This window comes from Cardiocondyla obscurior, linkage group LG02, assembly GCF_019399895.1.
Source record: "Cardiocondyla obscurior isolate alpha-2009 linkage group LG02, Cobs3.1, whole genome shotgun sequence".
NCBI lineage: Eukaryota > Metazoa > Arthropoda > Insecta > Hymenoptera > Formicidae > Cardiocondyla > Cardiocondyla obscurior.
Window position 1 is genome coordinate 883,863 of NC_091865.1, and position 14,753 is coordinate 898,615.

At 33.5% G+C, this 14,753-nt stretch overlaps 2 protein-coding genes across 12 annotated transcripts; one reads left to right on the forward strand and one right to left on the reverse strand.

Moving 5' to 3' along the window:
• The first annotated feature begins 94 nt into the window (after positions 1-94).
• On the forward strand, positions 95-2,734 carry LOC139113359 (HEAT repeat-containing protein 3). Its single transcript, XM_070674482.1, has 6 exons — positions 95-232; positions 352-612; positions 715-1,649; positions 1,753-2,035; positions 2,109-2,282; positions 2,513-2,734. Exons 1-6 carry the CDS (start codon positions 95-97, stop codon positions 2,630-2,632), a joined length of 1,911 nt encoding a protein of 636 aa, XP_070530583.1. The 3' UTR covers positions 2,633-2,734.
• On the reverse strand, positions 2,634-14,716 carry LOC139113358 (enolase-phosphatase E1). 11 transcript variants are annotated; one of them, XM_070674476.1, is made up of 12 exons: positions 14,477-14,716; positions 14,006-14,205; positions 12,182-12,364; positions 11,735-11,949; positions 11,579-11,655; positions 11,227-11,473; positions 6,696-7,005; positions 5,449-5,513; positions 5,106-5,361; positions 4,841-4,966; positions 4,353-4,632; positions 2,634-4,272 (listed from the first exon to the last, which is right to left on the reverse strand). In XM_070674476.1, the coding sequence occupies exons 7-12, from the start codon at positions 6,896-6,898 to the stop codon at positions 3,268-3,270; spliced, it is 1,935 nt and encodes a 644-aa protein (XP_070530577.1). In that variant the 5' UTR covers positions 6,899-7,005; positions 11,227-11,473; positions 11,579-11,655; positions 11,735-11,949; positions 12,182-12,364; positions 14,006-14,205; positions 14,477-14,716; the 3' UTR covers positions 2,634-3,267. The 11 variants fall into 11 exon arrangements, with proteins under 11 accessions (XP_070530577.1, XP_070530578.1, XP_070530579.1 ...); XM_070674477.1 differs by lacking the exon at positions 11,227-11,473 and having other exon boundaries at positions 6,696-7,000; XM_070674478.1 differs by lacking the exon at positions 11,227-11,473.
• Positions 14,717-14,753: the final 37 nt, after the last annotated feature.

Consider the following 14,753-nt stretch of genomic DNA (forward strand, 5'->3'; position numbering starts at 1 on the left):
CGGAGGTTATTGAGTTATGTATTCGTTGAAATAATAACTGGATATAACTCACATATTTTTCGGCAACTTTATAATTGCATAATTACACATAGCGATGGGTAAGCAGAAAAGACAGCGGCAAAAGCCTCACAAGGAAAATCCCACTGGATTACCTTCTGTTCAGGAATTCGAATTGAACGAGGAACTTACGGAAGGTGATAGGGAAAAAATTCTGCAGAACGTTTACGATGATGTGAGTTACATTTGAGGTTTAATTAGAGCGGTATTTGTATTATTATTGATTAAAATTTATAAATAGCAACGAGATACGTGGGAGCTCGTATCTACTTAATATCTTACGTTTTGATTTAGATACAATCGTGTAATATTGAAGAGAAATTATCTGCTTTGCAAATATTGGCTTCCATGTCTTGTGATTCCTCCATGGCCAAGCAAATCGCTAAGGATGGGATAGCAAAAATAATTGGCCCTTTATTGATGGATCATAATGCCGCTATACGAGCGAACACTATACACACTTTGCAAGAAATTGCTGAAAATGGTAAGGAGGAAGTATGCAATGATTTAATCGAAGATGACATTATAACTCCTCTCACAGCATTGCTGAGACAGGTATAAAACATTTCTAATATCATTATTAATTATATTACGCTTTACATAAGTTAAAATTAATTACAGTAATTTATTTAAATTAATTAAATGTTTTATCTGTAGTACTATTTAGACTGGAAGCCAAAAGAAATTGGAGATGAAAAAATGACGTTTGTTCGAGTAGTTAGTGTATTATGGACGTTATGCGCAAATAATGAGATTGCAATTAAACGAACTAACGACGAAGATTTAGTATCGTTCTTGATAAAGTTTTTAAATATTGATATTTATGGAATAGAAATCGTCACAATTGTTACGCGAATCATGATATGCTTGTCAGATGAGAATGATACAGCCATTAATAAAATAAAAGAAAGCAAATTAATTTTGTCTAGTCTACTGGATTTAAAATTTGACGATGACAAGACTGCGTCCGAAGTATTGTTTTTAAAAACTTGCGTAGCCGACGTATTAATCAATATCAGCAATTCTACAGATAGTGAACGGATACATATATTTCGAAAAGTATTGCTAGTAATGTCTAACGTCCTTGCAGTTGATCATAGACAAATTCTGTCTTGTTTAACGTCCATTTTGCCTCACGAGCGTAATGCTTCTTCGAACGACAAAAGAAAAAAAGTGCAAGAAAATAAAATGATATTAGAAATGCAAGAACAAGCTTTACAAATTATAACAAATTTATGTTTTGAATACGAGGACAATACAAGTAATTGCGACGCCGATGATCTCGAGACAATGGAGCTAGAGTCTGAATATTTAGAAGATGATGACGCTGTAAATGAAGATTTGAGAACGATTTCAACGTTTCCTGTGGAATTAGTTGAAGTTATTAACGATCGTAACTTAATTGATAAAATTTGGGATAAAACTAAATTTATAATTGATAAAGATAATCACGAAATACTAGAACAAACTGAAGAGGGAAAGGCAACATTAAAGCAATTTTATGGCATTCAGTGTGCAGCTTACTTATGTTTAAACAATTTATTGCCCGGTATAGAAGTTGACGTTTTCGGAGGTGTTGACAATTTATTTAGGTAAATTATTTTTTTAATTCCTTAAAATATTTCGTTACTTTTTTTAAATATATATAATACAATTTTTATTTGCTTTTGTTAATTATAAATATCTTACATTTAGGAAATGGATGGAAATTGCAACGGAGTTTAAGCACGTCGCTGAAAAAAATGTAGAACTTGCGGAAGCCGGTACTGCTGCTATGAGAGCTATTCTTCAACGTTTATTTGAAGTGCGAGCAAATGTCTTTGAATTAAATCAGTTAACTTGTGACGAGATTCAGCCGATGATAAATGATGTAAATGAATGTGTCAATATGAACGTTCGTGTTAATTTGATAAGAATGCTTTGCAATTTAGTTCGAATGTTAAATAATAAAGATTCAAAAAATTATGAAACAATAAAGGTAATTATTTCTATATTTTGATTGAATTATATATTCGAGTAAAATTTTTCTGACGACTATTTATTTTTAACAGCTTGTCTCTACGTTTTTATTGGATATCTCTAAAAGTGAAACTCGAGTGCGGGTTATAGCAGAATCTATAGATGCAATAATGGATATATATGCAGAGGATGATATTGACCATATAGCGGCAGATATCAAATTAGTTCCTAGATTATTATCTGTAATGCCGCATTTCAAAAATAAGGTAAATATAATACTTTCGTTTTTTATATTATTAGAAACTGTATAAAGCGCATGAAACTCACACGAAGTCTAACATACTATATTATATTTATCGCATAATTAAATTACCGTTTTTAAATTAAATTAAAATTAAATAAAAAGAAATTAAAATTGTAATTGAGAATTAAATATTATTTATATAATTATTAATTGCACTATTATATACTAATTCCTATATAAATTATTTTATAGATGCACCAACAAAAGAAACATTTACAAGATGACATGTTCGTAGTATCGACTGTAAATGCAAATTTAATGAGGTTTATAAAATATAAACAGAAGCAATTAAAAATTGTTAAGAAAAAGTAAAGATTGTTAAATAATGATTTGTATTTAACTTCTTCACATTACGGAGATTGTAAATGAAGATATTTTTACATTAAATAATTTAATTATTTTTGAAAATCAAAACAGGTATACTATGTTGTTATTTCCTCTATTTTATACACTTATTGTTTTACTTTCGAGGTTTTAGTAAATTTAAAGTAGGATTATCTTTATCACTTTATCACAAGTTATTTGTATATCATTAAACATATTTATTTCATATTAATAAATAATGAAAATACTAGCTAAATATTACAATAAAATATAAGAAATGGAGATAATGCATAATTATCACTGTATAATAGATATACTATTTTCTCTGCAACAAATCTTTTACAAATTATTAAAAAAAAAAAATTATATATATATGCATTTTGACGCGACTCAGCAAACACGCAATATTACCCCAACATTCTATGTTCACTGGAAATACTATAAAATCAATTTTAATGTTGTAAAAAAAATTAATGTGTAGAATATACTCTTACAGTCTTATAATAATTTTTTATTCGCAATATATAGATTTTCGAAAATACAGCTAGACACGATCATGTAAAAGTCACGAAAAAAATAGAATTTTATTGAAAAATTTAAAATATGGATAAAGCTTTAAGATTTTATAAAGATTTTTCTCTCTTACCGTGTTCTTTTAGATCTTTGCTTTCATCCTGTGATTTAGATTGAGATGTATCTTTTAAACTAAGTGCACTGTGTCTCCTGGGTTTTGGTATGGGATTTACCTCATCTAAAAGTTCGGGTTTATGTCTAATTGGTTCGGAAATGTGTAGTTCGATTACCTTTACCGGATCACGAGATGTCGCAACTGGTATTGGCGAATCTGTTAATCTGACCAAATGAATGTCTTTCTGTTCACGTGGCAATTTCTTAAATTCTAATTTAATTGGTCCAGATGGCCCGTCTACCATATTTTCGAAAAAGTGCCGACGATTCTCCTCGATAGACGTTCTAGCACTCGTTGCTAAAACATTTTCATACATGTCAATATTTTCTTGTTCGTTAGATACGTTTTTGCTTTCCAATGCCTTAATTTGCTTTTCAATTTTTTCTATCTCTTCCTTCACGGAAAAGCTATCGCTTCGTGATAACGAATTTTTTTTTCTCAAGCAAACTTCGTCAGAATCTTCATCGATGTCTTTGATAATTTCTATGTTTTCCTGAGATGCTCTTCTATATTCTATATCTACGGGATCTTTTTCGACAGAGTCTTTGGCAGTACTATTAGTTTGATCTTCATTTGATTTTTCAATAGCATTTTCAGATTCAGGTTTTTCTAATATCTCATTAGAATTAAGTGCTATTTTCTCTTCTGAATAATTTTCTTTTTTTTCTTCTTCAGACTTGTTTTTAGAAATATCACATGTTTTATTTTTTATAATGTTATCAGACGATACATTTTCGATAATTTTTGGATATAATTCATACTGCTCCTCTGTCTTTCGTAGCGAATTATCATTTAATTCTTCGCAAGTCTTTTTCGCTTCATCGATATTTCCTGTAACCCTAGAAATATCAATTGGCTCGGTTATCTGGAGTTCAAGTTTATCCGCTTCTGGTATAGATTCCGTTTTATTAGCCTCCACTGTGGATCGATAATTCGTTTGCTGAAAAAAATATTACGTTAATTTGATTTATTATTTTCGTTTTTTAAAATATTATTTCATTTATTATCATTCTCACCTACCAAAGAAGTATCCAATTGTTCCTTCTGTTTTGGCGGTTGTGGTGCTCTCCGTTTTTTACGTCCGTACGTACTTGCCGTACTGGTAACGGATGTACAACTGTTGATGGATAAATTCGATCTTCTCACGGCATCTTGGTTGAATCTCTTAAAAACATAATCTTCAGGCACATTTTCATTTTCGTCCCTCAAGCTAACGTTACTAGATCGATTAGTCGAATCTTCGTCAATATCCGACGTAATTCCATTCAACCTTTGCGACGATCTATTACCAAATCTTCGCCTGAAAAAAATAATTTAACATCGTAAATAAAATTTTTAACTTTGAGCAAAAAAATACATTTATTGCATTTTTATATCTTATAACAAAAAGTTAATTATATTATTGAAAAATATTTTATTTTTCCGTTTAATTATTTATGACAATTAAAATTTAGAATTACTACGATTGTCAGAAATCTCTTAGAAAAATAAGAGGGAAAGGTTCTTACATTGGTGGAATTGGGATCTCCTCCGATGTGTTGTGACAATTAATACTACCATTATGTTTAGATTGCTTGCCTTCGAAATCCAAAGCTGGTATCTTGTCCGTTGGTCTTGGGCTCACTTGTCCAAATCTAGAAAACAGAAATCATTAAATTATTAAGTTATTGTATCATTTCATTCACACGGATCAATCAAACAACTGTTATAAATACTTATAATAATATTATTTAAATAAATAAAGTATTTTTATATCTTTTTTGTGAAATTTACCTTCTGGCTGGTGGTTTCGGGGTGAGATCGACGCTCATGATGGACATTGTGGTATCTTGAGGATTTCCATCGGAGATCTTGGCAGGATCTCCATTTATCGTCATATTCAAACTATGCCTCGAAATATCATTATCAAAAGTATATTTCCTTCTCCTCGTTAGAGTTCCCAAAGCTTCATCAAATTCCTGCTGGTCTTTAGACAACCGTGGAGGTACTGCCGGCTTGTTATAAGGCTCTCTTTTATACGTAGTCGAAACTGTAATATAATAGTAATTTGCATTTCTTAAATATTAAATTTAAAATATGAATATAATCACATTACTATTAATTTGAGTAAACTAACCTGTTGTAATCGACCTTTTTTCCACCGATTCTGGAGTTTCTTTGCGCTTTCCAAATAGTCCATTCCTATAAATACAAAAATTGTTAATAAATTAAATTTGCAATAGAAAAATGGTGTTTAGTTTAAAATGCAATTAAAATTATACACGCTGAGATTACATTACATATTAAAATTCTAATTACTCTAATAATGAAATAAAAATAATGTTATATTATTCATTTAGAAACGCTCTGATTCCGCGGACGACAATAATAATCATGTTGCGCGTTTTGCGTTGCCTTAACGGATCCACGCGGCACTTACGCACACGCGAAGATGACAAGATTGCGCGACACGTCGTTTGACATACTTGGGACACATGCTAGAAAATTCATGACGTGCCACGTCACGATAAATATCTTGCAAATTTTCATCGATCACGGATCTAAGTCGGAATTCAATTACGGCATTACTTGGCAAATTCGAAAATAATCATGGAAGTTTTCAAGAAACACCTATTTATATTTGTTTACTCCTCTTAAGAACGCTTCCTTATTTCATCCGTCGTTAAAAGATACTTGAACGTCGAAGATGTTGAAAGATGCATATACGTACAATTTGTTGCATAAGAAGTAAAAAAAAGGAGAGTTAAAAGGAGACGAATCTTCTCTAAAACGTCGAACGCGTGAACAAGGTAAAACTTTTCTATACACGTGCAGTTAAAAGCGTCGATATATTCATCCTCATTCTGTTTAATATCACTTCCACTCTACCGACGATCACGGCTGATAATTCGAAGCGCACTTACATTATTCGCTATTGTGCGTATTTGCAGCGCGTGTTAATTCAACTTTCGATTCGATGCTCACGGCGCGGCTCTTCGATTTCTTTGCGCAGCTCTGATTAGTTCAGTTATTCCAAATACTAATCAGACTAGAACTTAATTTAATTTCGATGAAAGTTCTCTTTTTTTTTTCTAATCACATGATCAATGCGAGAGTACGTACACTCTAAGAGTAATAATTTTCTGAAAAAATGTAGCATGACTTTCGCGTAATTGCGTTTACCTATATCTGTGAGCGTAACGTAATTATTGTAAAAGTGGCCAGTTAATTGTTTTATTTTTTTTTTATCTGAAAGAATTATAGTAAATATCTAGTAAAATGTTGAGTTAAACGATTTTTAAAAAATAAAATACTGTTATGTTTTATAATATTAAGACACTTCTATGTCTTTTTATAATTAAAAATAATTGTTCAACAACTCACCAAGTCGATTTGATCGAAAAGCTGTTCGATCGTTTTTTTCGGCTTCTGCCAAACGTCCAGAACTTGTGTTTTGACTCTTTTGACGATTTACTCTCGCGGTGCACTTGTGGGTGAGAGTTTGCCGTGTCATCGTTGAACGGATTCAAATGTTCCGGGTAATCGTAGATCGATACGCTAGGTCGTCTGGGCCTCGAGGACGACATGACTCGTCGAACTTCGAAAAGGATGTTAGGCGAAATGTCGTAGGAGTGCTTCAAGGGAAGGTCATCGATTTCTTGTCATAGTTTCCGCCGCAATCCTCCAAGCTGCTCTACGAAAATAATCCATATTAAACATTCGTGTGAGAATCTTCATCTACAATAAAAAATTAAATACATGTATAAAAAAATCTTTTGAAATAAAAACGTAGTTACGCAAGGAAAATATAAATGAAAACAGTATGAAGAAATGTATAATTAAGATAAAGGGAGAAAAAAAAAATTTTCTTAGCCGAGATCACGCGAGAATTTAACGACCAATTTCGCTAAAGACGTCCTGCGATTAATTAATTACTACATTGATGTGCTGGATCAGTTCGATCAGTGCTAGATGATGGATGAGGAGAGCGATTTGGAGCGGCATAATTGCTGGATGTGCGTGCATTCATCGTTACGACAATTGCTCAGTTCAAATTGAATGACCCGACGAAAGAGAACCGATAAAAGACTGATACTGTCGTTGACGGTGGATTAATTTACTAACCCAATGACAATAAAAAGATGTATATGCTCTCGCGTCACGCTAACCCGGTTAACAAGATGTCTTTTAATCGTCTGCTGAATTACAATGCACAACTGTCGTTTGCATAATTCTGTTGTGTGCAAACAACTGCGTCTTTCGTTTTTTTTTTTTCTTTTTTTTTCCCTCCGATTGCGTAGCACAATAAATTAATTAAAATATATAAATTTTTCTCATCTTCAAACAAGAATGCAAGTTTAAAAAAAATTTTTTGCCAACATACACGATATGAATTTAATGGAAAAATTATACTATTAAAAAATATATATATTATTTTAAGATTCTCATAATAATAAATTTAGTTTGCTTTAATTATTTAAAGTTTTTAAATAAAGTAAAAAAAGAGTTATACACCTTCGGTGATCTATGTGGACTTTGTGACGCGTGGAAGACGAACGGATAAGTTCGCACTAAAATGCATCGCATGAATCGGCACGTACAAATAGTGTCTAATAAATGCAATTAGCTCAATTAGTTCACTGTGCTCGCGCTCCGTTTTGTTCAATTCGTACAGCGCTTTGCGATTTGAAATCGTTCGATCCACACGTAAGCTTCAAATGCGTGTTTTTTTTATTCTACAACGAGTGTGATGAGCAACGCACAGCAAAATGCAAAATGTGCTCGAAGGTTTTATGCTAATACTTGTTATAATAATACGCACACACAAATCATTGATGACTGTAGCTAAGTCTACTATCTGACATAAAGAGAATATAAGTAAAAAAAATAAAATGTATGCATTCTACAAGATAAAAAAAAACGAAAGACTGATTAACCTAGGATATTTTTCCTTTAACATAAAATTAATTTTTTTTACGTGAAGAAATTTAATATCGACAAACAATAAATCGTGTTGTAGAAAACACTCGATTAAATGCACGAATCTAATTTTATAATTAATTTATTAACCTAAGTGAGCCTTATTGTAAAGCATGCGATTATTCAATAGCGATCAGAATCGTCTCGTGATAGTCTGACGCGAGTCAGCTATACATGATGTCCCAGACCTTTCACCTTTGGATTCTGTAACTAATTTGGAATTTTAAATTGACGCTTACCGACATATATCGAGGAAGACCTCAAAAGTACGTACGTTAAAAGATTTTAATTTATTTCTTTTAATAATAAATAGAGTATTGTACAATCTATTTGTACTTTAAAAACATAAGTTTCCAAGAAACCTGATTTTTTTTTATTAATTTAAAAAAAAACCATGGATCTTTTTAATTAAAAATTTTTTATATATTAAAAACAGTTATTAATTAGCAAATAAAAGGTGAGGGATATCATTACTGATTATCGCATTGATTATTTAACATCAATCGCAATCGATTAATAGCTGATTATGATGTAACCGTGTGATGCACGAGTTTCGCAATTCACTGTAACACGTGAGCGTTGAAAAAAAAAAAAGGATCTCCTTATATATCGAGTTAACACGCGTCGTTTTCCCGTTGCTTATGTACTCGCCTTTCTACAATGCAACATAGTACATATCTGTAAGAAACGACTGGAGCATGTCGCTAACACCTCGTACATAATAAGAAGGTACTAAATACCTGGACGTGAGGAAACGAACTATTTCCGCAACTAATATTAATATATATTTAAAATATAATTCGCGACATTTATCTTCATACGTACGTTCATACGTATATATGTATATGTATGTTACTAGGTAATGACGATTGTAATTTATCAGTACTTCTCCGACCTCTGATCGACACCACAAATAGAATTATTTCAAATATTTGCCATTCGGCAAATTTGCGCAAAGAGGATTTAATCTAATCTACCGCGTTGACGAGAAGCATTTCGTTAGTACCTACAAGCAAAGTGCCCTCGCATTTTATTTAATCGAAGCACACGATGACGTAAAATCGATCGTTGATTTCGATGAAACTGCAGAAGGAAATATATTATTACGCTTGGGCGCATTAAAGCGGGATAACTAAAATAAATAGATAACAAAGTACTCGTACATTAGCAAACTTGATACGAAACGTTTTCGCGCAACGATAATTTTGTACCGAATTGCTGTAAATCGTCGTTTAGAATCGCAATAACGAACTGATGATTACGATCATATCGACGTTCCATTTAATTACCAGCTGTATACAATTGATACGCGATGTCTAAGTTTGGCCGATGACTCATCGCGCCGTGCAACTGAACTCGCGTGGACGACAATGCAACTTATCTTATTTTCATCGGAATAGTCATCGACGTGTCGGGATTAAAATTCACATAGACTCGGTAATAAATAAATGCGCGTAATAAAATTATTATCCCTTAAATCTAACTAACCTTTCTCTGAATATTTGCCGTATTCCAAAAATTGGCTTTAATCTATTATTTTTCTACAATATTATTTTATAGTAGCAAGAGACTTATATAATATAAAATATTGCAAATGTTGTAAAGTTTAAAATGCATACTAAATATAATTATGTTAAAAGAAAGTGACGTACTATTAAAATTAAGGAATATTTGGGAAAAAATTTTGCATTTATAGAAAGGAAAATGCAAAGTGAAGTAAATTTATAACGCTGAGCATAAATATTATTCGAGTGCGCGTGAAGCCAAGCCCAAAGGAATAAGGAAAGTTGAAAAGATTGAGAAAACGTGAAAAGCCTTTGTTACAAGTGGGAAAAGTAATAATCGCCCCTCGGGTGAAAACGCAACGATCTCCTTGGCTCAGGGCCAGAATCGCGGCCGTTCTATTTCATCGGTGATATTTTTGGATCTAGAGAACTTTAACGGGGAATTATGTCACATGAATGCTCTTCTCCAGAACATTATGGTTCTCGTTTCTTCCGGAGCTTTTTCTACTATTATAATACTGCACGCAAAAAAAAACTATGTTCTGTATCTCATTCGCAACGTTTCGCGAAACAAGTTTGCACGAGTCGACGATAAAAATACAATCGACATGCTTTCTCGAAGAAAAAAAAAAGAAAAAAAATTGAATAGCTATAGTCTCCACGAAATTGTTTACCGTGACGTGTCTTTGACTTTTATTATATCTTAAACGCGCGCTGATATCGCAATTTTAAAATATATCTTTGTAAGACAGATAGCGTAATCTCTAAAACGACAATAAGACTCAATTTTATTGTCCTCTCTTCCTCTCTCGCTTGTTTTAAATAACATTCTTTGTGAGCTGTATTAGAATATTGAAATACGTCATACGGCTACAATTAAACGACTGCGCACTCAGCGGAAACGAGAAACGTTTCGGAACGTCTTTGTTAAAGTTTGTGCTGTGTGGATATTATCATTTTTTTATCGCGCATGTATACAATAACGGTACACAACACCGTGACATTGATATGCATTTCGTGCCAAGCCAACATCAAAAAATGACTATCGATTGGCGGGACTCGCCACAGATTTCTGACAATGTTGAGAGTCGTAAATTTAGCTACTTTATTACCTCTACGCGGTCTCTTGATTTAATTACTGTAAATGGCGCACGAATGCCGGCCTTCGTAAAATTCGGAGAGCTCTTTATTAACGACCGTTCGAGTCCAAGTGTTCGATATTTCGTTCTCGATTAGATTCAGTCGCGTGCGCGGCGATATAGATCATTAATAATTTTATTTATTACAAGCGAGACAGGCCGAGGATTCGTGGGATCGTTCGACGATAAGTAACGCATCGGAAAATAGACGTGTGAACCGCTTACGTCAAATTTACACCGCGTTATCTCATTGGCAATTTTTAGGTATGACGATAACATATAGTGACTTGCAATGATTATGCGTGTCGAACTTCCATCGTAAAAGTCACGGGCAGGCAACCTTACGCGGTTATCGCAAGCGTGAATTATGCTGATATCGAGTCCTCAGAGTCGTGGATGTGTGCAAATCTTGTGTTTCCAAAGTAACTTCAAACATCGTCGGAATTTCGTCCGTTCTAGCTAGAGATGCCCCGTCTTGAAACTCGCTGGGCTTTCGCGAAGTGCACGCGGGTTATTATACATTTTGCGTGGCGACTACCTGCAAGCAATTTGTAATCGCAACACGATCGATCGGTCAAGTTTCGCATTTCGATAAAACGGTACTCTCGCTTCGCAAGAAACCTGTCGAAGTCGTTGTACTTACGTAAGTGCGCTGCGGCGTTGTGTCTTTAAGCTGTTCCGACGAAGAGTTTAAACGAAGCACGGACGCACTTTCGGGATCTGGATCGTTATCACAATTAAAAGACACGGGAATACAAACGAAAGTTCAACGAGCTGTCGAATGGTATAAATAAATTACCTTTCATCGCGAGTCACGCCGGCCAACTGTCCGCCGTCACGACCGCCTCCACCGGCCACCGGTCGCGTCCACCTTCGTTTACTCTCGTCGATCTTCGATCATTTCCGTGCACTCGTGAATTTCGCGCCGCACTTCACAGCAAAATTCGATTTGTCGGGCGTGCACGGCGCGTGAAATTCAAATGAATAATTCCTCCACACATGTCTAAAAGTTATCTATAAAACGAATAAAGTATTACCTTACGTCACATTTGTACAGAAGGTCTACCTAAGAGCATCAGATTTTCATGACTTCCATCATAATGTTGACGCTATTTTATTGATAACATTTGTAAAACTTTAATTTCTTACAAGGAGAAAAAAAAAAACGTTTGATGAATAAAAATGATAAAAATGGTAAAAGTGAAATCAAAATATGTGATATGCTTTTTATCAAACATCTACTTACTGAACCGCAATTTATCTAACGTTGACTAATGCTAACTGAATGCAAGCTCCTATATTTCCAACCTCAAGACGCATGTTTATCCTGGATGTAGGTAGGCGTTAGTGGAACTGGCTTGAAAAGTTGCATAAGGAAACACATAGCTTGTACGTAAAAGTGTACATGGGCATATTTCACACCGAGATACTGAAAAAAATATTCGCAAATTAATTATAAACTTGTCTGACGAAACATGAATAAAATTTTTAATTTTTAATTTCGTCAAAGAATATATTTTCTTTCGGAATATATCCTTCAAGTGAACGCACCGTTCAATAAAAATTTATTTACAGATAATGTGAACTTATGGCAAAGCTATTTTATCCGTATGATGTAATATGCATTCGTATGTCAAATCAATAACATAAAAACGCGGAATTGCAGAAGCAGTATCTAGAATTCAATCATTTTTTCCCCGATATTTTCTCTATGCCACGGTTATCGCGTGACATTGCAGAATAAGGCAGTGATCTCAATAAATGTGATATCTGCATACCCGAGTATATTTCGATCGATGACAAAGTCATCGGAAACGTTGCAAGTATAACGCGCGATATATTTTTACACTGCAGAGAAAGCACATCTCGCTAAACCATCATTTTGCTATTAAACGACACGTACGAAAAAAAAATCTCTCCGTTAATTATCTTTCACGATACTTAATTCATTCCGCAGTTGCGAGAAAGTCAAATACGAACGATCTAGCTTATGCTATATCTCGATTCAATTCCGTATACTGATTACATTGCCAAACTGATAAGATAGCACACTTATCTTGAGTGCAACTTTATTCAGTTCGTTTCGTAATATCTACGGTAGGCATCTAAGCGTGTTATAATTAATACAAAAAAAAATGCATACGCTAGAGAATCCCTTCTTGCATTAAATAAAGTTTTTTTTTTTAAATTACAAATACAAAATTTAATTGTTAAATAACGTTGCATATCAACCCAGAGATAGATCTGTGAATCTTTTGAAATCATTTACAGGCTTTATTATCCTATAATTCGCGCATTGTGTGTGAGCATAATGGGGCTGGCTTTCAAGAGCAGCGGCGCAATGAGACTCGCTATTGAAAATAATTATAAGATGATCCCGATGATATGAATATTTTACCGCAAAGAATCCTTTATCTTTTCACCTTTCATTTCACCTTCCATTTCATCTTTTAATGATTGACCTAGTAAGCTGACCTTGATATAAAAACGAAAAGAGTACATCATATTTTTAATTAAGTATTATATCAATCTTATAATAAAACGTCTTCACAAGAAACTAATATTAGCAACAAAAGTAATTATTTATCGCGTCGAAAAATCTATTTTATAAATCGTAATGTTCCTTTTATCATCGAGAAGAAATTAAAGTGATAGAAAAATATTTATGACGTTTGTCGCGCATTGATCTTTTTTTTTTTTTTTTTTCAGTGGAAGTAATACAGAAGTGATTCGCGATACTTTAATAGAACCTTCACGATTGAGTGTCCAATGATCCAAATAGATCAACAACGTTAGAAATGACCGACTTTGTAATGTATAATACCCGACGTGTATATAAAAAGTACGACAATGGAATTGTTAACTGTGACAGTGTGACTCTCGATTGGCGGTGCTTATCTGAAAAGAATATTTATCGCATTCGCCAAGTGATATAGCGAAACCGTTGCATAAAAATGCATGGGTTTAAGTAACGAATGCATGAATTACGGACCTCGCGAAAACATGCTGCACTAATTCTTATGTAACAACGGTCAGAAATCGAGACCCTACGCGATGCGTGAATACGTACGTGACTCCGTCGACGTGTATATAGATGGTAAATGGCTCGGTAACTATGCAAATTTAAGTGCAGGAAGATCCATCCGTTTGTTAAACGCGGCGAAGGCCTCGTCGCGTTAACCCACGCGATTCTTTTTGTCTTATTTTATCACGCAAATAAGAGCGTAAGAAAATTTCGGTTGAAACTGAGTCTTTGCCAAGTTGTATGACCTGAAATAAAAAATTAATCAGTTCTTTTTACAAAAACCAAGGAACCAGAATACGCCGTAATTTTAATAATTTTACGTCTAGCGGTTCATCGTTTAATTCTCATCTGTAATTGTTACCAAATAATATCTATCTAAAAGAAACCTTTGATACAAGTTTTATGTGAAATTGTAGCGAAAAAAAAACCCATCCGATCTTGTAAATCAATCGTAAAGTCAATTAAATATAACTTCGATTAATAAAGTATAATATAAAATTAAAAACGTATACGTACGTGAAATTTCAATTAGGTTATTGTCTAACGTTTTTGTAGGAAGCACTACTTCTTCTCCTCGTTACAGAAATCATTCGCACCCCGGTGTCTCGATTACTATACTGTCTTAAATAATTAACACTTTCTTCCGCGCACTTTTTGTATTAATTAAACCACAATAATAATTAATTAACTTATTCGCGGAGAAGAAACCGCGGATACACTCGGTAAAACGGACGCTACTATTTCAGACGCTGCTAAACGTGCACTCTCTAACTTGCTTGTTGCTAACTGCCTC